At 37.0% G+C, this 25,742-nt stretch overlaps 3 protein-coding genes across 3 annotated transcripts in view; 1 reads left to right on the forward strand and 2 right to left on the reverse strand.

The window, feature by feature from the left end:
• Positions 1-4,295, reverse strand: part of LOC101487814 (inactive phospholipase D5) — a 73,202-nt gene extending 68,907 nt beyond the window's left edge. The window contains exons 1-2 of the mRNA XM_076891521.1: positions 4,076-4,295; positions 3,553-3,762 (exon numbers count right to left, since the gene is read on the reverse strand). Coding sequence (XP_076747636.1) covers positions 3,553-3,723 — 171 coding nt within the window. The 5' untranslated portion in view covers positions 3,724-3,762; positions 4,076-4,295. The remainder of the gene's footprint in view (positions 1-3,552; positions 3,763-4,075) is intronic.
• Positions 4,296-12,810: 8,515 nt separating this feature from the next.
• Positions 12,811-16,728, forward strand: LOC111501195 (SLC35A4 upstream open reading frame protein). Its single transcript, XM_023154223.3, has 3 exons — positions 12,811-12,950; positions 14,061-14,159; positions 14,327-16,728. Exons 1-3 carry the CDS (start codon positions 12,936-12,938, stop codon positions 14,522-14,524), a joined length of 312 nt encoding a protein of 103 aa, XP_023009991.3. The 5' UTR covers positions 12,811-12,935; the 3' UTR covers positions 14,525-16,728.
• On the reverse strand, positions 16,674-20,501 carry cd74b (CD74 molecule, major histocompatibility complex, class II invariant chain b). The gene is made up of 8 exons (XM_012924364.2): positions 20,370-20,501; positions 20,135-20,238; positions 19,038-19,207; positions 18,678-18,742; positions 18,456-18,486; positions 18,015-18,224; positions 17,526-17,576; positions 16,674-17,283 (listed from the first exon to the last, which is right to left on the reverse strand). The coding sequence occupies exons 2-7, from the start codon at positions 20,218-20,220 to the stop codon at positions 17,533-17,535; spliced, it is 606 nt and encodes a 201-aa protein (XP_012779818.1). The 5' UTR covers positions 20,221-20,238; positions 20,370-20,501; the 3' UTR covers positions 16,674-17,283; positions 17,526-17,532.
• Between the last annotated feature and the right edge of the window lie 5,241 nt (positions 20,502-25,742).

Consider the following 25,742-nt stretch of genomic DNA (forward strand, 5'->3'; position numbering starts at 1 on the left):
CGAGAAGACATCGTGAACGCTTCCTGGCCATCCACTGTAGATGTCAGTGAAGCTGTTTGGAAGACAGCGTTGGAGAAACGTGAACATTTTATTTGCACTGTATAATCTGCAGATTCTGACAGAAATCTGCAACTATCCTTTGAAGCACTGCTCCTCTCTAAAACAGCAATAAGAACAATTATTAGACTGTATGTAAATAACAAAATAACTTTACAACTTAAAGCTAAATTGGGAAATATACAGTCCAAAACAAGTCTTTATATTAAGGGCCATCAGTCAAACAATACCGTTTGGTCTGGGTCTAAACAGAGCGTCTTCTTTTGCGCATGCGGGCCGCTTTGAGGGTTCACACTAGAGCGCGTTTGCTATCACATTTTATTTGTAGTGTGAACAAGCAGACAAAAAAATCGGATTTGAGCATTAAGACCTGCAGTGGGAACGTAGCCTAAGATTAATACTAAGATTCAAAAGTCCAAAACACAGAACGCTGGGTCACCAGCCAAGAACAATAACAAATAAACTTACATAAGAGGCTAGAAGTCCCCTAGGCCCCATATAGTTTGACCAATAACACCACAGATATGGGTCTATACATCAGCACTGCCACTATGAAATTGAAAATGCAATCAGCGTGTGGAGCCAGCTGTACTTTCAGCTGCCAATTCTTAAAATTCCTCCTGGAGGTTTGGCTATCTTTCATTCACAGTTAGCCTCCTGCCCTGGCTCTCAGCTGCTGATTCATCTTCTTTAAGACTGTCTTATGAGCACACAGTGAACACAGAAGATCCAGTAACTGCTGTAAGAGAAACTTTAAATGGCATTTCACCTCCCTAGGTGCAGGGATGTGCACCTGAAACCAGATAGACGAATGAGTGTGACTACAAGGTGCAGAACAGCCACACCTGTCTACTACAACAAGAAACAAAAAAGATATTTTTCAACTACTTAGTCTATGATTCTGAAATTCTATGTACTCGTGAAAAAATGCATGTAGTCAATCAACAAACAATAGAGGATCTACAAAGCAGAAAGCTGGATAGAGCACCAAGCACCTTCTTCAGCTGATAATCATTCAGATTATTTGCTGAATGATTTGTTTATTTGCATGATTTGTATTTTGTTTGGCAATGTTAGAAATTAAACTACATCAGGATGAGAAGCAAAAGTAGCTCCACTGCGTACTATATCAAGATCCCATCTTTAGTAATGTACTCTTTAAACTTGCATAATTTAATGAAAGCAACCGCAGCAAACTCATCTGTTACAAAATCAATGACTCAGCACAGACAAGAGGAAAAGAGTAGTGTAAGAGAAAACACATATGCATAGCTACCGAGTAATAACTAAGAGCAAGGTGATGCGCTCGGATGAGCAGTAAAATATGTTCAATGAATTGCATGAGATTGGTCAAATAAGGACAGAAGAGGATGTTTAATCCAAATGCAGCACTATCATACTTTCAAAACGTAGCAAGGAATGAAATTTTACCATACATACTGAACTGATCCGTGCTGTTTTGAGGATCGTGCCAAAATGTTCACAGATTTCAGTTTTTGTATATGTTTTAAGTGGACTTTTGGACAACTGCAGAATATTCATATTCCAAGTTACAACGTGACCAGGTGAAAACATGAGGCTGTAATCAGTCTTTGATTTCGTAGATTGATGACTTCACTTGGAATGAGTAAAAAAACCTTCTTGGAGTTTGAAAATATGCTAAAGATGTGACTTGAATCACATCACTGTGACTGGCACTCTGTGTCCCTAAGGCTCTCAGTATCCAACTTCTTATCTCTCCTTGAACTTACACCACATTTGTCATCGCTGTCAGCAGGAAAACTCTTGCTCTTAAATGTAAAGTCAAGCTCCATCAGTTAAAGAAAATCTCATTATAAAACAATAACGGGTTTGTTCTCGACTCGAATGAGAAATCATATCTGTCAAATGTTGCCAACACATCGTTTACATTAGATGTAGATAGAAAGAGGCAGACTTAATGTTATGCAATTACAGAAAATAAAATCACTGTACACTGTAAAGTTTGCTTTTGTCCTTCAAGCTATAATTTGTTTTGAATAATGCATAGAGTGAATGAGTGTGTGTTTATCTGCATGTCTGCTTGGTAGTTTATTAAAATGCAAAATGTCTTTTCTGTTTTCAGGCTTGACGGCCAACTTGCTGGCCTCTGAGTGCTTTTGTGTGTGCTCTGTCGGCCTGTAAAAACAGACTTACAGCATGCGTGTGCATGTATCTGTGTGATTCAGTGCCTCTGTAGATGTGTGTGGGTGTGCAGAAAGGGGACAGGCTGCTTCATCATTCTAGTTAGTTATGCAGACAGACTTAGCAGCAGTTCTCTGGACGTGGCACTGTTCCCCTCCAGCATCAAATATTCAGCACACACACCTCTTCCATTCCTTTCCTTGACGCTAAATCTCTACACCTGGAAGGCCTTCACAGAATGTTGATTCAGTTTACGTCGGAGCAGCGAGTCTCCTGAGGATGTTTCTAATAGAAACTCCTTTCTAATAGAAAACAAAAGTAACTGTTGAACATCACAAAGGTATAAAAGAAAAGCGTTGCTGCATATAAAGCAAAATTCAGCTTATTCCTTCACTTACAACACAAAATTCCCCTCAGCATGCAAAATTTAGAAACTTAAGTTGATGTGTTATAGAAGCAGTAGTTTACAGTTGAAGTTGCTCAGCAGATTCATTAATATCAGACCCTTTTCTGTATTCGTTTTTACACAAATTTACATTTGCTATAAGGATACATTTTAATGTAGATCATTGTAACCTACAGTACTGAAAGAGGGCATGGTTAACAAAAAAAGAAGTTACTCAACACAATTTAAATGTGACATGACAAATATTTTATGAACGTACAGCAGGTCTATATATGTTTTCATTATGAGCATTTCCTTATAATAAACAATCAATTTTCCCTCTGCTTAACTTAAATTCCTTTTGTTGCTAATAACAAAAAACAAAGTAATTAATTTAATTTAGATTTCTATTAATCAGACATAAGGAGCTGCACTTATCCAGATAATTAGAATTCCATCAATAAATTAATTATTTAGTGTTTCAGCTTTGCATTGTATTCTGAATTTTGTCTCTGCATTATGGCCACCAAACAGTCCACTGTCTCAACATTTTATTTCAGATTTATATAAATAGATATTTTTCTGTCCAGTCTCCACAGCAGCCTCTTCTTGTTAACACTCCAGCCCACACCCTACAATCTGGGTGTGCATTCATAGGAAACAGTTTCCACTCAAATATTATCATAATTTAGTGACACCACCCTCATTCTATCAGTCTGTAATAGTTGAACACAAAAAGACATTCATATGTTAAAATTCTTCTCTTCCATTTTATCCCATTTTTGAAATTACATGTTCTGAAAGGCTTAACCAAGGGTCAGAGGGTGAGAACATGTCCCAGTGGATATGAAAAACACAACATGTTTTTAACTATTCTTAAATTCTACTTAAGACTTCACTCTTCTTTCAGCTGTGTCTAATACCTCATCTCCAGTATCAGAACTTACATGCTCCAGTTTATCCCTCCTGCGAAGCCAGACGCTGGCTGAGTAGTCCTGCTGCTGCACGGCTGTTATTACGGAGCTGGTTGGAATCCCGGTGACTGGATAGCCAAAACCTAACCCCTGACACTTTGTGTCCTGGCCACCTACTATCCCGCGTATTCCTCGTAACTCCATGGCTAGTTGGTTGGACAACTGGTTCAGTGGTCTTCCACTCTTGCCAAAAAAAAAAAAAAAAATCAATTAGCTTGTTGATCCTCAGCCAATAGGTTAAAACAACTCTTAATTCAGCTGCATCCCGTACACTCAAATTTTAACTCAATTTGCACATGCTGAAAAATAAATACACTTATTTCTCTGCAATTATAAAAATGTGAGTTTTTTTTTTCTTCCAATGTGGTTTGCTATAAATATTCCGCTCTGGTGGATCCTCTTCTGTCAGTGTCTTTAATGACTTAAACACAAAATCCCAGTTTGAAGCTTTGCATTCCTCAAAATAATCAACAAACAGCTTTCATTCTCACCATACCTCTCTGGTTATAAAATGAGACTGTCCCTGTCTTCAACACTTTTGACAAATGTCCATCGGCTGCAAGAAATCCTCTTTCAAGTGCTTCTCCTTCTCATGATATTGCAGAGATCTTCAGTATTTTCTGATCTGGGTTAGACTGGGTTTGGGCTCTGCCCTCAGCAGACGAGGGACTCCGACAACACTGATCAGGACTTCCACCGATTCAGGCATCCCCCGTGTGAGAGCGTGAGTGTGAGGAACAGGAGAAGGGAGGGGAAGAGGAGGGGTTGAAAAGAACACTGAAAGAGGTAGAAAGAGAGGGGATGGACAGAGTTGAGGTGAAGCTGATTCATAGTCATAGAGGGAGGAAAGACCCCTCTGTAAAGCATACGCCGTTATCAATAGACTCTGACGACAGGAGGAACAGACACATCTGTGTTTATCCAATAAACATTATTCAGCCTTTTTCTTAATCTTAAACCTCTTTTTATCCCTTCAATCCTTTCTCTTTCCACTTGTTTTGGCAATTGCCTCACACTATGAAATATCAGTGTTTTCTTCTTTTAACCTGTCAGCTCTCTCCACTTGTGTCACACTCTTTTGCTGCCTACACCTCCAGTTCTGCATTGTCTTTCTTCATTTTCTTCCCACCGCACACACTTGAGTATTTACAGGTTTTTCAGTTGTTTATCTTTCCACTGATTTATGACACATGTACCTCTGACTGCACTCAAACATGCAGACATACGCACGCACAAACATCCCCCTTGGTGCATCACAGCAGAGTGGTGCAGTGAGGCTGCAGTACCTCTCTTTCCTTACCTTTGGTTGTGTCATTGTGCCAGAGAAGCAACAGAGCTTAAAAACTTTAATTGGCATCTGGGTAAACTCATGCATACTGTACTGACACACACACAGACACACACAATCGATTCTACTTCCAGTTATAGGACATTGCACTCACTTGTATTAATTTCCTTTCAGTTATTCCTGTGTGCTAGTACTGATCGGGGCGATTGTGGCTCAAGAGTTGGGAGTTCGCCTTGTAATTGGAAGGTTGCCGGTTCGAGCCCCGGCTTGGACAGTCTCGGTCGTTGTGTCCTTGGGCAAGACACTTCACCCGTTGCCTACTGGTGGTGGTCAGAGGGTCCGGTGGTGCCAGTGTTCGGCAGCCTCGCCTCTGTCAGTGCGCCCCAGGGTGGCTGTGGCTACAATGTAGCTTGCCATCACCAGTGTGTGAATGGGTGGATGACTGGATATGTAAAGCGCTTTGGGGTCCTTAGGGACTAGTAAAGCGCTATATAAATACAGGCCATTTACCATGAATCCCTAAGTCTATACTATATTCCATTAATCTATAGATGTCTTCACCCTAAAATTTAATGAGCTGCAATACAGAAACTTGCTTTCTTGTTCCAAAAAAGGGGAGGCAGCTCCCCATAATATAAGCAATGCAAGTTCTGTCTCACACACCATCTACACATTGAAGTGATTAGTGGTGGATAGCCAGAGCACTTTGCTTCACTGAAATAAAAACAGTTCATTTTAATTGCATGCACTGACTTCCATTTCTGTGGTTAGTGTTAATGCTGGGAGTCTGCCAAAGAATGACAACACATGCAGTCTCTGCTTATTATACAAAAATATGATTGGGGTGCCACTTAAAAATAAATAATAAAATAGCGAGAAATATATAAGGCTGTGAGGGTGTTCGGATTTTTTTTATTTTGTGCATGGGAGGAATTCAGGGTGCTGTCAAAGAAAATGTGTACTGGTTTAGTCTAGATTTGATACAATTCCTTAGTCAGAGCCAAAGATTGTATAAAAGATGGATTCTGCCACCATGAAGTCAACCATTAGGTTTTTGATTCCATATTTTTTTAAACCTTTGGGCCCTGCTATGTCAGTTTTTTTGTAAGAGGGCAGAGTGCTAAGTTATGAACTAACTACCAATTCTGCTACAAAGTGCTAACTCACAGACTAAAAGACTAGAATTTCACACACTAAAACAATTAGCTCATTTTAATACATTTTTGTTTACATAGCACCAACTCAAAGCAACAGCTCCAAAATGTCATTTTCTTTTTCATGGTAAGCTAAAGTGTAAGAGAGACAACCCCAACAAACAGAGGCTTTTCATGAGCAAGCACTTGGCAACAGTGGAAAGGAAGAACTCCCTTTCGACAGGAAAAAACTTCCTGCAGAAACAGGCTCAGGGAAGGACAGCCATCTGCCTTGACTGGTGGAGAGTGAAAGGAAAGAGAACAAAGAAAAGAAAAGCTTAGAAAGAGAGGTCAAAAAGCAAACTCTAGGATGGAGAACACAAAATTCAATGACATGCACAGGTGATTTTTAATATATACACATGGAGGGGAACGATGGGAGTGGAGCAAAAATTCTCAGTGTATCATGGGATGTTCCCCAGCAGCCTAATACAATTGCAGAACAACTAGTGGATGATTTAGGGTCTCATGGATCCAGCCCTAATTTTAATCTTTCTCAGAAAGGAAAGTTTTAAGCCTAGCCTTAAAAAAAAGAAGATTTCTATCTCATGAATCCAAACTAGGAGCTGGTTCCACAGGAGATGGACCTGATAGCTGCAGCCTGGCTCTCATTCAACTTTTAGAAACTCTAGGAACCACAAGTAAGCCTGCAGTCTGAGAGTTAAGTGTTCTATTGGGACAATATGGTTTAAAGATGAGACGTGATTTTGTCTGAGCTTTCAAGACATAGAAGAGAAGCTAATAATGAATTACAATACTCCAGCCTCAACATAAAGAAATGCAGGACAGGACGTTTCTAATTTTCTTTCTAGGATATTTATAAATATTGTGCAGATGGCAGAGAGCAGTCCTACATATGTGTTTAATGTGTCCATTGACGCACATATGTGCTGATCAAAGTGTACCAGATTAAACAATACATTTTTAACATTTTTAGCACAGAATACAATAACTTCAGGTTTGTCCAAATTTAGGAGAAGAAAGTTACAGGCCAGGCCTGTTTTGAAGACATGCCTGTACTTTACTTTCTGTCGTCTGGCTTAATAGACAAATGTAGTTGAGTACTATCTGAATAGCAGTTAATTTTTTTGCAATGTCTTCTAATAATATTGGATAAGGAAAGAAAGTATTGGTCACAGCACAGAGCCATTTGGATGAATAAACTGGAATCTATTAAATCTAACAGACAGATACGACTCATTTAATTTAATTGAATACAAGCAGTGCATTGTTATCTCAGTTTTATGTTATGAGCAGTGGTATTAAATGGTGGATGGAGGCCTAGCAGAGCAAGTATAGAAACACATCCCCTGTTAGATGCCGTAAGAAGATCATTAGTAACCATCACAAGTGCTGTTTTGTTGCAAACGTCTTGGACAGTCTGTATCACACAACAGGTCATAATATTTGTTGGATACTTCCATTAAAAAGGTCCAAACACAGTGGAGGTTTGATGACTCCCCAAATTCCAATGTCCAGATGGATGTTATGAGTTTCTTTCATTTTTCAGTCCCGGTTAGAACTAATGTTACTATTACTGCCGATCTGGGGAAAAAGCACTTCCACACCTTTCATGAATAAAAAAAAAATAATGACATCATTGTATCATCTGTTATTTAGATGCACTGCATAATGTTCCTCAGACACTCCATAGAGATATAATTAAAGATTAAAATTAAGATTCAGTGTTTTTTGGAAAAAAAGAACTTACAGCAAGCCATATGTCAGAGCTGTACAGTTGGCTTAGTAAGTGTATTATAAAATTTGCTTTTGAAGAATACTCAGTTTTCTACATTGCTGTATAGAAAGTTATCAGGCTCATTTCATACATGGATTACTTTATACCGCCAATCCAATCATCAAGATTATCCTTTATCCAAAGAAATGGTGTAAACTCTTCTACCTATACTGGCCTCCTTACACAGGATCCAGTCTAAAATTTGATTAGTTGTTTTTAGGAGTCTCAGTGGTTTGGTACCCCTTTCTTAATAGAAACTTTAAAACCCTGCAATCCTAAGAGAGTACTGAGTTCTACAAAACAGCTCCTCTCGGACATTCCTAGATCCAGGCTTGAAAACAGAGGCGATAGTGATTTGAGTGGTGGCTCTTAATCTTTGGAACAACTTAACTCTTTACATAAGAGCTGCCCAGTCTCTCAATCATTTTAAGCACTTTAGAAAACACTATTTCTTCTCGCTTGCTTTTTTGACTAGTCGAGCAGAGTATTCTGGCTTTTATTATGCAAACACAGTCTTATTTCCTTGTTTTATTTGAGTTTTAGTGTATCTTTATTGTTTGATTTGGTGACTCTTACACATATAATTGCATATTTCCTGAAACTTTACAGCACTTTGGTCAACTGAGGTTGTTTAAAATGTGCTATAGAAATAAACTTTGACTTGACTTATACCTCATCCTGGTGGTTGCTACAGCAAGGAGCCTGGGCTGTCCACACAAATGTTGACATGCAGCCTGAAAAAAATCAGTGTATATTAAATCACACAGCCTCACAGTCAATAAAGTTTGACCTTCTCTTCTGTTTTCTCAAAGGTTTAGAAAACTCGCCCTTACTAGACATGAAAAGCTAATACTACCTAGCTTCCATTCATTTCTGTGTTATTTTTGAACTCATTCTGTGTTATTTTCAAGGCTGATAATTTTTTTTGTGACACCTCATTGCATTTAAACAATGCTGAGTCAAGAATATTTGTGAAGCAGTCTCAGTCCCTCTGCAGCTCTGTTTCCTTCACTCACATTTTTCTCGGCTAGGAGCCATCAGTGGAGACGCGGGCTGAATACTGAGCACTGAGGTTAATGAGGGAACTCGGATGAAGAGGGGCCCACAAAACCACTGCACCTTGCTGAAAGGCTTTTAGGCTTTAGCCTTGGGGGAAAAGCATCACATTAGCTGCTACACTACAAAGGTGTCTGACTGATGAAACACTTTATTTCTATTAAAGTGGATCAAAAGTGATCCCAGGCTGCGACTAGGTTAAAGCACAAAGCATTAACCGAAAAACTTTGCTTGTTAAGTACATTTTTTCTGTCTTTTGTATAGTGCCGTGCAGCACAATAGAAAGAACCAATTTATGCACTGTGATCCTTGATAACATCCAACATGGTAGTGCAAAAGCAGCATAGAGTCAGTACCACGCTGCTTTAGCCATAACACTCTCGAAGCGGAGCTCAGGTTGTGAAACCATAACTCAGTGCTCCTCACACAAGGAGCAGCAGGAGATGAGTTTTATACACTCTGTGATAAAACTTTCAATGTTTCAAGCACATTTCTTCTAAGAAACAATTCCTTATATTGCCACATTCACACTGAGTACCTGTTTCATAACAACACAACAACTTACAAGATATGAAGGAGCAAATAAAAACATAAATCATAAAGGGTATGCTGCTGGCAAGTTATCCCAAAGAGATGCTTTTAGAAGCTCGTACAGTATTTCATACCCTGATTATCAGAAGATGTCATCCCATTTGAGGAACACATATTTGCTGTGAAGAAGCTTCTGAAATTAAAGAATTTATGTGCCCTTCAGAGAAGCTCATATTTACTCAAGATTGCTTATGAAAACCATTTGCTTCATTAAGTTTCAGTAAATCATGGAGTAAACATTTCTTGGGGTTTTCCTGCTTTATTCCCAATGAAGAAAATAACTAACAGACAGTAACACATACAGTGCTTTGACTATAAAATACATTTTAAATGAGTTCTTTAATCACATCGGGAAAAAAATGACTGCCTCGACATCTCAAAGCCAGTGTATGCAGGGCTTACTTCTCCATCCTTTAAATTATAATAACTACATCTGCTCAAACAACCCATGCTATTGCTGTTTGGAGTATTAACACAAACCACATTCATTATGCAAGAGAAAATGTTCCGCTGGGCTTGTTGAATAATAAATGAAGCTTTAGTCACAAAGCTATAAAAGTCCAAATTATTTATTGTTTTTTTTTCTAGTTGGAAAATAGGCAAATTTATTACTGTTTCAAAGGTTATTTTGGGCGAGCTGCATCTCATGACATTACAATGACTACCTAAACTAAAAATGATAACTCAAACATAAATCTACGATCTGTCCCTGATATTCGTGGTACAGTATATGAATACACATTTCCCTGAAGCTCATCTCTGTAATGATTGCACCCTAAGCTTCCGTGACCTTTCCAGTACAGAGGCGTCCAAAGATTAGTCAGCCAAACATGCCTCAGCCAAAATCAATACGCCCCCTGAACCATCAACAGCACTGAAGATCACAGACGCCTTACCTCCATCGCTCCTTCCAAGTCTTAAACACCTGCAGTCCAGGGGAGTGCGAGGCCAGTCTTTCATCTCATGCAAAACTATGCAGACTGTGTTATGTCCAGCTTGAACTGACCATTAAATACTGTGGTCCATATCAGGTTGGTCCTGCAATAACCCAAAACAAGGAAAAGTTAATGGACTCTCTGTCCTGCCTGAGCATGAGGATTAAATACCTATAAGCCCCTTCGGAGAAACAAAAAGGAGCCAGCCAGTAGCGTCTAAAAAGTAGAAATTTATGTTTTGGCAAGATTAATCTTTTTAAATGAATAGTTTCATTTTGCAGTTTCGCCCTTTTTGTCTCCTTTTGCCTCTACATCAGATGGGAATAACTCAAGTTCTCTAGTAGGTCTTAAATGCTTTCTCTTGCCATCTTTCTCAATCTCTTTCTCACCTCCTGTGACTCGGGGCTCTGCCATTCACTCTCACTTCCACAGTCTCTGGAAAGACACACTTGTGGGGAGTCATGCTCTCAGCAAGAAAAAAATAAATCACACAAGGGTTTAAATCCGATTCACTTGATGTAATGACTTAGACTTCAATGTTATACATCTATGGGAAAATACTTATCTTGCACTATCCCTACAATGTTTATTCCCTGCTTCTGTGGGATGCACTGATGATTACAAATGAGAGATAATGAGCATCTCTGTTTCTGTTTCTCTGATCCTCTATCCCTTTGCCTAGCTAATTATTTATCTGAACTCTTGTTCATTTTCTTTTCACTTTCATTTTTCCCATAATTTGGATCTGTTCTATTATATTATTATATCAGTATATTATATTAGTATTTCAGCATCATAATGTGTGTGTGGTGGTGGTGGGGGGGACTGCTCTGCATTGCAAAAGCCAAACTGGAACTTGGAATTAAAGAGGTTTCAGAGTGAGAGATGAAAGAGGACAATTAAAGTAATGAGCCCATTGTGACCATGTGAGTTATGTTTTGGTTAAATTGTTTTTGAAGTCTCCCCAATTATCACAGTGTTCAAACATAGCATATCATTATTATTATTTATTTATTTTTTTTGCATGATCAGAAATAGCAGGGTAATTAATTGCTTCCTTTATTCGTATTTCACCTTAATGAAACTTATCAGGCTGTCACAAATTCTGAAGAAAGTGGGTTCTGGTATTTGCCCAAAAAATGATTGCCAGTATTTAAACTGCTGTAATTGACTTATTAGCCTATGATCTGCCCAAGAAATCTCAAACATATCTTTCACGGGTGATATCAAGTCATCTTGAGCCAGAAATAACATTCCTGTCAAAAGGTAGAAGTTGCAGTCATGTTCTGTCAAAGTGACTGTTATAAATGCTTTTTTTTTTATCCAGGTAAAAAAGTTTCATTGAAATTAAAAACTTCTTTGTCAAAAGAGATCTGCCCAAGACGGCAGCACAAATAAAAAAAAATATATATAACATAACAATTCAATAAAGATATTTAAGTGAATTCACTATAATGTGGAAGACAGACTAAGGACAGGGGCATTTGAGGTGGATACAAACTGTTCTGCATGTTTAAATACCTGAGGTCAACTATCCAAAGAAACGGGCAGTGCAGAAGAGAGGTGAAGAAGAGAGTGCAGACAGGGTGAAGTGGGTGGAGTGTCAGGAGTGATTGGTGAGAAAAGGATAGCAGCAAGAGTGAAAAGAAATATTTGCAACATGGTAGTAGGACCTGCTATGTAGCATGTTTTGGAGACAGTGGCACTAACAAAAAACAGAAGGTTGAGCTGGAGGTGGCACGGTCATAGATGCTCAGACTTTCTTTGGCAGTGACCAGAGTGGACAGGATTAGAAATAATTCTGTCAGAGGGACAGCTCAGGTCGAGGGCTTTGGAGATCAAGTTAGAGGGGAAACAATGAGATGGGTTGGACATGCGCAGAGGAGATATAGTGGATATATTGAATAAAGGGTGTTGAATATGGAGGTGTCAGGCAGAAGGAAAAGAGGAAGACCACAGAGAAGATTTATGATATTGTGATGTGCAACAGGTTTGGTGTGATAGAGGAAAATGTGAAAGCATTAAGTACAATAGGTAGAGTCATTGCAAAACATGCCATTTCTTTACATCATATATATCCTTGACATAAATCCTGTTGACTACAGCCTATTTATCAATATAAATAAATATATTAGACATAAAAAAAAAACCCCACAAATAAACATCAGCAATCCCCTTTTTGGCATGACACTGGTAAAGAAAGACCTGCCTGACTGATGAAGACAAGGAATGAGAATGTGTTGTGCCTGCAGGAGACCAGGTGGATGGGAACCAAAGCCAGGAGCATTGGAGCTGAATATGGAGCTGCCAGGCAGGAGTAAAAAAATGAAAACCACAGGTTAGACTAATAGATGCAGTAAAGGAGAAAGCTGGTTTGATAGGGTGAGATCATTGAAACAGATGATCTGAAAGGAGGATCTTCTGCCTCCTAAAGGGAGTAGCCGAAAAAAGAAGAAGAAGAGTGGTCTGTGAATACACCAGTGGAGGGCAGTAGACGTCATTTTTAAGCAAATCTACGAGAACAAGAAGAAGAGGTGCATCAACGGACTGGAAAGATGGCTAATGACAAGGTGTGTCTCCAAGTTTTAATGTTAAGCCAACTTTGAATAGTGGATAGGCGTTCATTTTAACTTGAGCTGTCACTCAGCATTAGCTGTCAGCTTCAGCTTGGGGTGTCACTACGTAAAACAAGTGTAGCGTCCTAGAGGTAACTAGCTAAACCGTTAGCTTACTTTCCGTTTAACCGAATGAAATTAGCAAACAGGAAATACATTTGTTGTGTATTCAACCAAATCCATAGCACTGTCAATAAGCTGAAAATAAAGAGACTGTTAATTTCATAACAGTAAACGTTTTGCTAGCTGCTAAAATAACGTTGACGGGAAGGACTAGATTTGGAAGGTCTGTTCACCTTGAGACTGTCAGTTAGCAAACAACGAAAACACGACCCACAGCGCTTAAAATGAAATATTTCTACTATTAAATAAGCTAAAAGAAAACAGTTAGCTTAGTAACCTGTCGAAAATAATGTTACTGTTCTCTAAAAGGTGTCATGCCTGCTTAGGGCAACGGATATATGGGAATGGTTTTAAGAGACAAGTATCTGTTCCAACATGTTCTCTATGCTTTTTGTTTATTTTACTACCATCGGCATAGGGTCACTGTTGTATAAGTTACCCGTTTTACCTGGTTTGTGGAATGCAGTGTGTTTTTACACAGAGCTCGGGGAAACACGAGGAAATATAAGCCTAAAGGCAACTTAACTAATAAGGGGTAATAAGATAAAACCAATTTAATATTTAGTTCCAAATGTGGAAATTGCCTGTTCACGATTGCAAGTATTAGCAAAAACCATCTTAGTATGTGTTTTCTTTTTAGTTTATATGGTGTACTTTCTCTTATTGGAAATGGATAATCTGCAGTCACCTGTTAAGGTAAAACAAAACTGAAACTAAAACTCAGACAACAGAGTCTCTGAAAGAAAATCCATCATATGCCCAAATGATTTTAGAACATATATTTTCAGTGGATTTTCAAGTTCATTGTCAGAGCGTTTGCTGTGCTTGGTCATAATACAGGAAGTTCAAATGTTTTATTTTTAGATACACTCCATGTTTTAGAAAACTCTGGTTGCCTCCACTAACCTGTTTGCTTGTCTCTGTGCCTACATGTTTTTGTAGAGTCCACTGGGTCAACTCAAGGATCTCGTGGAGTTAAAAGACCAGTTGGAGGACATTCAGAAACGGGTAGAAGATGAGATACAGGCTGGAGTTCCTCCAGTAAGGCTCACAAATCAAATATTATTATTATTAGTAGTATTAGTATATATGGAGAGAGAGCATAGTTTACTTTGCCTTGAATTTTGTTGAGAGTTAAGTTATAAAATTATAGGTCGAGGTATATATCAAAACACCAGACCGGGTCTCATTTCTCTTCCTCTCTCTAGGGGGGCAGTCTGCTGGCTTCTCCTTTCTTGAAGGGTTTTCTTGCTGGGTACGTTGTTGCTAGACTTCGCTCTTCAGCGCTGCTAGGCGTTGCCATAGGCACGTGTACAGGGATGTATGCAGCTCAAAATTATGCTGTTCCCAACATCGAAAACACCATTAAAGACTACATACGCAACCTGAAAGGAGGACACAAGTAAGGAGGAGGAAAATTGGAGCCAAACAACGGAGCAAAGCGAGCGTCAGACATCTACAGAAAGAGTGTGCCAGTACAGCTCCACATGGGATCAGAAACGTATAGAAAAAGCTTAAAACTTATCAGAATTTAATGTGGTATTTTTTTACTTTAAATATATTCAAATAATATATATAAAAAATTTATAATTACACTATTGAATTTGGTATAGAGTGAAAAAAACAGCTATTCTTTTCCTTTATATATATATATATATATATATATATATATATATATATATTTTTTTTTTTTTTTTTTTTTTTAATTTAGTTGACCCCCTTGCAGAAGACAGCTCATTAATTCATGCATTCATTAATATGAATGCAGAAAAATGTCAGTGGTTGAAATTTAGACAAACTGCTATTGTAAATCCTTACAGCTGCTATGATTGACTTCTGAAGCCAACCTTGTCTTTCATTACAGCACATGCTTTCTAAAACTTAATTGAAAGACCAACAAATATGTAGCTGTAAACTCTGGTTCGGTTGACCTCTCTAGCATAAGCTTATTGTAAGAAAACGCGTTGCATTTTGATGAAAATTCAAACAGGACTTGAATTCTGTGTGTTTTGGTATCTTCTGCCCTCTAGTGGTCAGAAATCAATAATAGCAGCCTTAACTAATGACACTTTTTCCTTGTTGCTCAGGGTGTAAAATTGCCTCACTTTACATCACACAGTTCTTCTCTGCAAAACCTGTCAAATCTTTTGGTTTTTGTTAGTTTTCACATTGTTTACAGTTATCAGAGCAGTGTCTGTAATGCGGAGTAATGTCAATCTACAGGTACAGAACCCTTCCCCTTTCCTTCTGGATTATATTTCCTAATCTCTATAAGTTAACACTTTTCAGAGACCTGTCTCTTTCTTTCCTTTTTTTTTTTTTTTTTTTTTTTTGACAAGTTGTTCCATGATTGACTCAGAAAAACACTCAATTTGCCAGAAATTATGTTGCTTTTTCCTGTGTCCTCACAATGCTGAAACAATTCTAAGAGCAAGAAAACAGCCAAATGCCAAAGCAATTCTTTTTCTTTATTAAGATTTAATTTGCTCTTTGGACTTTTAGAAAAACTGGGGAATGTGTGTTAAAGCATTTCATGTAAAGTATACATTAAGAGTGCCTACTATGGTCTGGAGTTGACAGTATCATCTCAAAAGCCTTGTAAGAGTTGGCTGCCTGTTTTTTATATGCTGGAAACTGATCGTTTGCACATGTATCGATTATGCTCTTTTAATCTAAAGCTGTTAGTAATTAGTATGTTTTTTTTTTGGAGTCATTTATTGAAATCTGTAGAATGAAAAGTTAAAAGTTTTACTTTCTTAGAATGTGCTGATTGCATCATGCACCTATGAGTTGTACTTTTTTAGTATTAGAGGTTTAAGCTGTAAAACTGAGTGTTTTATCCATAGACTATGCTGCTTCTGCTGCAGGAGACACATCTCTAATAATCCAGCGTGTAAAGTTGTACAAAATAGTGGTGCCACTTGGCAAAACCAGCATACATTTCAGTGTGAATTTTCATTTTGCACAGCGGATATTTCACTATCCACATACAAAAATGTGGACAATCCGCTTTTTCAAAGATAAATCAGTAAACACTACAGTATTCAGTGATTCTACAAAATATATTGTTGTTTTTGCAGCTTTAGTGTAATATTAAAAATGTATTCATGTCTATGGAAAGCACTGTAAAACTGCACTGTGATGTTTTTAACATGGTGGCAACATCGAAATGAACATTTCACACCATTGCGTAATTAAATCTCTGACAGAAATTAGATAAACAAGCCATAAAGGAGAAAGACGTTTCAGCTTGTGATCAGCTTGTTAGTTTTCAGGCAAACGTGTGTACTGTATGTTTGGTGACTGGAATCCAGAAACAACATGTGCCTATTGACAGTCATTGTGTTACTGTCTCCATATTGTATGTTTTAGTGTCTCTTTTTTTGTCCTATCTTTGCATGTTTTTAAGTAATAATGTTTGTGGGATATTGATTCAACTTGACAGAGCTTTGTTTTAGCAGTTTTGGTTTTTGTGTGTTTATGCTCCTACACATCAAAAACAGAACTGTTTATAATTCCCACTGTGCTGGTATCATAAAAGAAAACCATCAGAACTGTTTTTAACAGGTTTTATTTGGGTTGTTCAAATAAATCTACTCATGTATCCCGATTGTGTCCAAATGATCCTTCAGAACTTGTAATAACAGCTTTATTATTATTATTACTATTATATTTTACCTTAAGCCAAACATGACAAAATTAAAAGACCAAGCCTTTGATGTCAGGGAGGACTGCATTTACATTTTGTCAGAAATCCATTCTTAAAAGTATTTTTTAAAGTACTTTGGCTTAGCTTCTCTTATTTTTTCCTCTTTATTTATGTGTGCCTCCCAACACAAAAACCACATTCTTGTCCAATCATCAACATTAAAATAAAGCATTTTAAGGCTGCACACTAAACACTATTTGATAATTATTCATCTTTAATAGCCATTAAAAATCTCCAATCACGGTCAAAAGGCTCTGCTGTCAGTAGAATATTGGTTGCAATAAAATAGGAACGATAGCAAGCAGGTAATTGGTTACTGGTAATTTATCAGCGATATATAAAACCCCATTAGCTTATTAAGTGCAGCTGTGGTGATTAATTCGGCAAAGTTGTAACACGATACTAGGAGATGAGCCGAAACTGGTTTCTGGAAAAGACTGAAGCGGCTTCTGTTGCCTAAAACAACAACAACAACAAAAAGCATGATTAATAAATGATTAATGGTTTTAAATTCGCTATTCAAGACAATTGTACTTTTCCAAAATTATTAGTTCAATTTAATTTTATTTATATAGCACTAAGGCACATTACACTGTAGGGAAATACCCTACGATAGTGAAATGCACTTTTTAATTGTAGAAACTGTAGCTTATAGCGATCATATAAAGCAAGACAGAAGAATATGATTGTTTACTCACCACAGTTTTAATTGTCCTCACTGGGAAGACTCAGCATTCTTATCATGGTGCCTGGAAAGACAGATGTTGGACTGTAAGTGACACTGTAGCTTAAATCAGATCCTGAATGTAATCAATAATTGAATCATTTAAAGGTTTTAGATTTCTCCAGATGAATCAAGATTTGTATATGCATATCGGAATTACATTGCAATCCTCTTATGAAAGATCAATATTTTTAAAACAAAAATCCTGAGTTCTCTGAAAGTATATTCAATATCATGCTAAAACCTAATACACAAATTCATTAATCGTGCACAACTCTACAAATAGTCAGCAAAAAAGTTCACTGAAATCTCTGACGTGTGGGTTGTAGATTTAAATAACTACATGAAATAAACCATAAATGCAACAATAAAATGCTGATATGAAACTGAACATGGCATTTTCAATAATATATTTTTTTTTCTAATTTGAACTTAATACTCAAAATCTGTTATCTTGTCTCACCAGCACGGACGGACTGATTGCAATTGGCTCGTCCTTGGCGCAGGCTTCCATTGATCTGTTCCCCGGTGGCTGTGTTCACACACCAGCAAACGGACTCGAAGCACTGCTGGGCCTTGTAGAGGCCATCCTTTTCACAGGCAGGTTTGAAACCTGGCACCTGCACAGGCTTCACGCCAGAAGCCTCAAGCTGGCACTTGGTGGGAGGAGGGGCTGTGAGAGCAGGGGAGAGGGGATGAGTTGATCCACATTTTATAAATTTGTTAAAGACAAACTGTAACAGTTTAATCTTTCTGACTATTGAACTTTGAGGTCACATATGAGGACAGAAAAAAGAGCATTTTTGTTAATAATGATAAAAAAAAGCATTCTCTAGGCCATAAACAGATGAGAAGATAATTAACACATATACAGAATATATGAACACAAATATTTAAGACATACAGGAATCATCTGGGGTTCCAGTTGAAGAGTCCTGCAACACAATAAGTTAAAAACCACAAATGAGAAAAATGCGGGACTTTAGAAGTGTGTCAGGATTCACTAAAGTTGTACTTATTTAACTTTAAAAAAAATAGACAAAATTAGGGTTTAGGGTTAGATTTGAACTGAGACTTACTAACTTGAAAATCAAAAGCCCAGTTTCAGACTTTTTTTTTTTTTTACCGTGTCCGCAAGGTCCGACATCAGCATGGAGTTCGAGGGCAGATGCATCTTCATGGGTGCAGGAGCTATGGACAGGGAGAGAAAGGTGTATGTGAGACAGAGGTAAAACAAAAAGCAAAATACAGAAAAAAGAGAGTGGCACTAAAAATAAATTGTACAACAACAGAGAGCTGTAATTCGGTTTCAATAAAATTCTAGGCACTGATTCATTATCAGTCTAAGTTGTTTTACAGGTAACAGGGCAGTTTCATGACATTTTGTCTTTTTTTTCATCTTTTTTAATGTTTAGCGGTTAAGCAGTTTGTTTTAAATAAAGCTTTTTTTGCTGCATCCTGCTAATTCCCAGCATAGCATTCTCACCAGAGTTGACTCGTGACACCTGTGACTCAAGTTTGTTGTTCTGATCCTCCAGAGATTTGATGTCATTCTTCTGGCTGAGGAGGAAATAGGCGGTCATCGCCTGGCCCACAATCAGCACACAGGCCAGAAGGGTCAATCCTGCCACCTTATAAGCCCGGGTAGAGCGGCCACTGAAAAAAAAAAGAAAGCAATATTTCTTTATTAATGCTTGTAGGATTAAAAGAATATTATTTGGCACTAGAAGGTCTTCAGGATGAAAACCTTCAGTGGGAGAAAGATGATGAGTAGGTAGGCAGAAAGGTTTATGGACATAAAAGAATATGAAGAATGAAGAACCTGATTGGTAACTTAGACTTTTTGTTGGCTCAGAACTGGGGAAAAAATTGATATAACAGGAACTATGTCCATGGTGCTCATGTGTATACGTAACTAAGTAATGACATCAGCTGTTGTCAAGCAGACACCCGAGTGAACATCTAAGATGAGCTCTGTTTTCACCAGGGCATGTTTTGGACAATCCTTAATTTTATTGACGTGTGCTCAGCAAGAAGTTTTTTGACTTCTGATTTACTGATTCTAGAAAAAAAATATCCTAAAATCATTAAATACAGTTTTGTTTTTAAACAAATACCATATATATTTCATTTGCATATATATATATATATATTTATTTTTAATTTTTTTATTAGTTTTCTTATTAGCGTGAAACATACATAAAATATAATTACCATTATATAAACAATCACATATCTATGTCTATACATACATATTTATATACCTAAATAAGTATATACAAAGGAGGGGAAAAGGGAAAAAAAGGAGAAAGAGATAGAGAGAAAAAAACAACAACAAAAAACCCCCCAAAAACAAAAAGAAATTTTCTCTCTCTATTTCATTTATATTTTTATTTAATTCTAAAATAACATTAATTTCTATATCAGTAGCAGTCTTAGCATAATAACCCACAAATCCACTTCACATTGCAGTTTTGGAATCTATTTTTGTTTCATTCTTTTCTTTTTGCAGTGTGTAAATCAATTAGTGACACACACACACACACACAAAATAAAAAAAAACAAAACATCTTAAACACTTACTTCTGTCCTGGCGCTCCAACATTGACGGTTGTTTCGTGGCTAGGAGCGCCAATTAGAGGTTGGGTTGGAGTCTCGGGGTCGGCCATCTTCACGCAAACACAAACCTGGGGGCAAACATACATATATTTTTTAAAAAAAACCCACTAATTACAAAATAAAACAGAAAGAATAATAACATGCTTTCATAAACACACACACACAAACACACACAAGAACACGGAAACGGGTTGTTTACCTTCTCTTAGGTCAGACTGTAAAGTGATTCACGGTATTAGTGACCGAATTCAGCCAAATTTTACCTTTATGACTGAAGAAAGGCAGAAGGAACTGAAAGCTGAAGGCAGGGGAATCCCGCACTGCCAATCTCTACTCTGGTTGGCGTTTTTTTCACAAACTGAATTTGTGATTGGCTGTTTGTAATAGTTCATCATCTGTAACTAGGAGCAGAGAATACAGACGTTTAGTCTTGGAAAAACAATTGAGCTCTTTATATGGCGAAGTAAATGGGGTATATCTTTGAATTTTATTAAATATCTGTAAATAATTTAACTTTGTTAACAACACAAACAACATACTGTGTTTTCAAAATACCTGTACTACCGATTATGTCTTTAATAAAAATATTTCTATCTTTATTTCTAAATTTAAATCTAATATTAACAAAATTCTACTAATAACTATAGATTGAGGAACAATTATGCTTCCAACCCACTCCTGTAATGTCTTTACATCCTTGAATCGAACTTAACTCTTGAAAAAGACAGTTTTTCATTCACCATTCAAAAAGCAGACCCCAGTTAACACTCATTTATAAAATCTGTTATTATATTAAATATATATCATTAGCATATATTTAACATGGGAGATTTTTCTAAAAAAAAAAGGAAAGAGTAATATTGGTATATTTATATATATTTCAAATAAATATCCACACATCCGGCTTACAGACTTCCTTTTTCCTCTCTTTATATTGGTTGTAAATTTCCACCAATTAATGACATCTGAAGTGTGGACACTGCTTAGTTTCTTACAATTTAGACATATGCAGCATTGTAAAATCATTGAGGTATTTCTTGATTTAGATTTGTTGTGACGTCAGAGTAATAAAACAAAGACCCAATTGAACTGGCTAAAGGAAGTGAAAGTATATTGGACACCTGATTTGACAGGACAGTACTGCAAGTCAGATAACTTAAAATCAGACGAGGTTGCAAAATCACAGTTGTGAGTGGTTTGGTTGAAGTTGTAATAATGAGTCTCTGTGCTCTTGTTTTAATTCTTCTGGTAGCCTAAGAGGTTCTGAAATTACAAACATTACACAAAATGAAACTGATTTTCTGAGTATGTGGGCGATGGAGATAACCTTCTTTCAAGAGTAAGGAAAAGGGAAAGGCTTCTGTAGTATCATTGCTTTCGCTCTTTAAAATCACTATACTATATTTAATGGGGGAAACCCTATCAAATCATTTTCAGTAGATTTTTATGTATACCATGTACATTTACACCATGTAGACCCCATTTCCATGAAGAGGTGTACATGGGGGTATTTGGGTGCCATAACACACACCATGTTTGGAGATAAAAGGAGACTGGATTTCACCCAACAAACACTATACCAGCTTCAGTGGTGGGAACATCATGGTGTGGGTTGTTTTTCAGCATACGACACTGGCACACTTTATGATTGAAGGAAGGAGGAATGGAAAAATGCACCAAGACATTCTTGATAAAAATACTGGTGTCATCTACCAGGTTGATGACAATGAAACGAGGGTGGCCGTTTCAGGAAGACAATGAAAAAAAGCCTCTTCAACCTGTCATCACCACCAAAGGCTTTTGTACGAAGTGTTAAATAAATTTCAGTAAGCGTGTTCAATATTTATTATTACACATATTGTAGCACTGTATTGGAGCACTGTATTGGAGCACCTTTGTCTGGTGACTTTGGAGGGAGCTGAAGCTTTTGCTGGATTCTTGGTTAATACTCTGTTTCTCTCCATTAAAATGAAACTATGATAAAAATGAGATGGTTCAAGCTTACAAATTCAATATTTTCAGTGCTGTAAATGTCTGAAAACATTTATAAGTGATGTCAAAGAATGAGAAATGCTCTTTCTCATGTCCATAACATAATAAACAGTTTTGAATCTTTTCACATATTGTATTGAAGACTTCCATCCAAAATTTGAGTCAGACCAACTATACCAACATTAGTTCCACAACAACAATTTGTAAACTTAGAGGAGCCTGGTCAGATGGACATTTATCAGGAAATGAAGTCAGCCCAGTGAAGAGGAAGAGGAATAGAGTACTTTTCAGCAACAAAGGGAACAAAACACAAGAAGCAGACGAATACAGAGTATAGATTTTACTATACCAGAAGAAGAATGTACCAGAGGAAAAATGTAAATGAGAAATTGATAAAAATCTGAGGCTGAACAGAGCAACAGGAAGTGATACGGGGGATTTTTTTTAAAAACAGTTTTTCTTGATTGCTTTGACACAGTTCTCCGATCAGAAATGTCACTCTAACCACTCTTTATGTCCTTACATTGGTCTTTTATCATTATGCTTCATATGCTTCACATACTTCACTACTAAAAACATTTTGTTGTGTTTATGCATTTCTCATCTGTACGTATTATAACTTATATACAACATATCTTTTACTTTGTGTTAGTGTTTGCTAGCAAATCACTTCCTACTTTTTTCAGTGGTTATAGTAACACATGCTCTCATTCTGGTATCACAGCTGTGTGTTGTGACTAATTACATACGCATATATACTGTAACCATATATAGTGGGAATTTCCTGTAATATACAATAGTACAGCAGTAGTATTGTAGTTGTTTATATAATTTTCCTTGTTTATTTTTTGATGCACTTTTTTTCAGGAATGATCTGTAAGAAGCTGCAAGAGACAAGGTAGTGAGATGTGGTTTAGAAATGATAGCACTGACAAAAAGACAGAACCCTGAGCCAGAGGTGGCACAGTTGAAGTTGATAAAGTTTTCATTGGGAGTGAGTTGGATGGACAATTAGAAATCAGTACATCAGAAGGAAAGTATAAGTTGAGTGCTTTAGAGACAAATGTAAAGGGACAAGGCTGAATGGACACATAGTGAATATACTGGGCAAAGGATGTTGAAGATGCTGGTGCAAGGCAGCAGAAAAGTAGGAAAACCAGATAGAAGATGTGTGGAATGAAGGAGGGTTGATGTGACAGAGGATAATGTTAGGAATAGGACAACTACTGTGGCAACCACTAAAGAGAGCAGCCAAAAGAAGAAGATGAAGATAGTTTCATGTGTATCATCTTGCTTGGGGCTTTCCTGATCTGTGTAATGCATAGAGGAACACAAAAAGTTATTTACACTCAGGTCACGCGGTGTCCCTGTTACCATGTTATTGTGCCACATGTGTATATGTACGCAAATCACCCTAAGACATATATAATATAATATAATATAATATAATATAATATAATATAACAATAGCTTAATTTCAATTTTCAGTTAACAGGCATTTCTGTCAGGGCTCTGTGTGCGGGCAGGCGGAGATGAGGATCCAAATGCAGGACTCGGACACTGAATTGCAACTCAAAAAACCCCTCAGCTTTATTGCTGGTGATGAAACAAAGCATGAACTGACAATGAACAACTGGAAACAGAAACACACAGGCACAATCTGAGAGTACGACGCAACAGAGAGCAAAGGAAAACACAGGGCTTATATACACAGAGGAGTAATCAGGCAATGGGAAACAGGAGGGAGACACCGCTGGGAGAAATTAGGCTAACGAGACAGGGGAGAAGTAAAACTGAACACACTGACATCAGACATGAACGTGAACATTCAAAGTAAAACAGGAAACAAGACACTTTACTAAGACACGGACTAGACAGAGTGAGACAGACTTGACACTGAACTAAACTTGCAATAATAACAATAATCAAAACAGTATCTCTAAATAATCAGAACATAAATCATAATCCAGAAAAACACCAAAACATAAGAAACAGAAAAAGCTGGGTCAAAATGACCCAGAACCGTGACAATTTCACTATAATTCAAAACAGACTGTAGCTCAGAAACTAGAGCAAGCTGAAGGTAGGTACGTTGATCCCTGACTGCTCCAGTCCTCATTGCAAAAATCCTTGGACAAGATACTAAACAATTTGCAGATTGTTCTCCATTACATCAAGTGTGAATGTTATATAGAACATGAAGGGGTGAAGGAAGCATGTTGTATGAAGTGCTTTGAGTGTTCAAGTAGTGCTCACAAGTGCTATAGAAGAACTAGTACATTTACCAAATTGCTTGCGTGCACACAGCCGAGAAAAAGGAAAGTTCAGTTCAATTAATTTCTGCTCTGTTTAATAAAAATCTCAGTATTATTTAAACTCAGTAAGTGGGCTGGCCTCTAAACGCTCAAATTGAGCACCGAGTGAAGAATTTCAGGGCAGAGTTTTGACAGTGTGCTCATAACTTTGAGTCATCCACGTGAAGTATTGATTACACACTCGTTCTGATAACATCTTCCCCTTTTAAAAAACAAGAAGTACTAGTGGCAACTATCACAACCATAAGCCTACAGTTGTTCTCAATAATTTTGGAACAATTTTCACCACTCTTAATGCAGCTGTCAAAATGGTTAAGGCATTTTTCATAACACAGACTAACCTGTTCAAAAGACACTACAACAATCAAAATCTTTTTCACATTTGTCAAAATTTGTCATTTTAAGACATCAAATTGCTATTTTTTTTTTTACTTACTTTCAAAATAGTACAGCAAAAATATAGGCCTAATATTAAGTGTTTCAAAACACAATGAAATGAGAAGGATTTATTTAAAACTTTACAAAAGTCTGTGATTTGGTGCGGTTCATAAATTCACATTATGTTTTATCATCCTTGAAATTTCTAGTACAACACTTGTATTAATAGAACACTGTATGCAAGTATGATTTAAAAAAACAAACAAACCCATTAACAACAATTCTTGTAATGGCATTAAAATCAGCCCAACTTTTATTTTCAAATGCAAAAAAGTATAACAGCCAACATACTGGACACTGTTCTGCTGAACATCAAACAATTATATTGCCATCATTGTTATAATCTTACAATGAAACAAAGTCTCAGATTTAATTGTTCTAAAACTAAGTTTAGGCCTTCCACAACTTTGTTTTGGAAGTTACATTACTTACATAATCAAAATAAAATGTATTTATTCTTCAGTCACAAGTGCAGGCTCTAGATCAAACAGCACATTTGTTTTGCATTCAATCACAGAAGCTTGGTATGTTGTAATATTTTAAGGATGTTTGTTTCCAGTCCAGGCATTACTGCCTGAATGACTGTCGTAGATTTAAGTGATCCAAATGTGGGTGAAAAAGAAAGTCATTAACATTGTCCCAACTTTGCCTTAAATCGTCTTCAGACAGTGCAGAATGCTGCAGCACGTCTCTTAACAGGCACCAAGAGAAGATCTCATATCACTCCAGTTTTGACCTCCCTTAACTGGTTGACTATAAATTTTAGGTTTCATTTTAAAATTTTAGTTCTAACCTTTAGGACCCTACATGGTCAAGCTCGTCAATAT

This window comes from Maylandia zebra, linkage group LG13 (genome assembly GCF_041146795.1).
Source record: "Maylandia zebra isolate NMK-2024a linkage group LG13, Mzebra_GT3a, whole genome shotgun sequence".
Classification (NCBI taxonomy): Eukaryota; Metazoa; Chordata; class Actinopteri; order Cichliformes; family Cichlidae; genus Maylandia; species Maylandia zebra.

What these genes read in the sequence shown, in the direction of transcription:
- cd74b (XM_012924364.2), bottom strand. Translation starts at nt 20,220, where the DNA reads ATGGCCGACCCCGAGACTCCAACCCAACCTCTAATTGGCGCTCCTAGC. An exon ending in GGTGTCACGAGTCAACTCTG is followed by an intron (nt 18,743 to 19,037) that starts GTGAGAATGCTA and finishes CCCTGTCCATAG; the next exon opens with CTCCTGCACCCATGAAGATG. An exon ending in TGTCGGACCTTGCGGACACG is followed by an intron (nt 18,487 to 18,677) that starts GTAAAAAAAAAA and finishes ATTGTGTTGCAG; the next exon opens with GACTCTTCAACTGGAACCCC.
- LOC111501195 (XM_023154223.3), top strand. An exon ending in TACAGGCTGGAGTTCCTCCA is followed by an intron (nt 14,160 to 14,326) that starts GTAAGGCTCACA and finishes TCCTCTCTCTAG; the next exon opens with GGGGGCAGTCTGCTGGCTTC.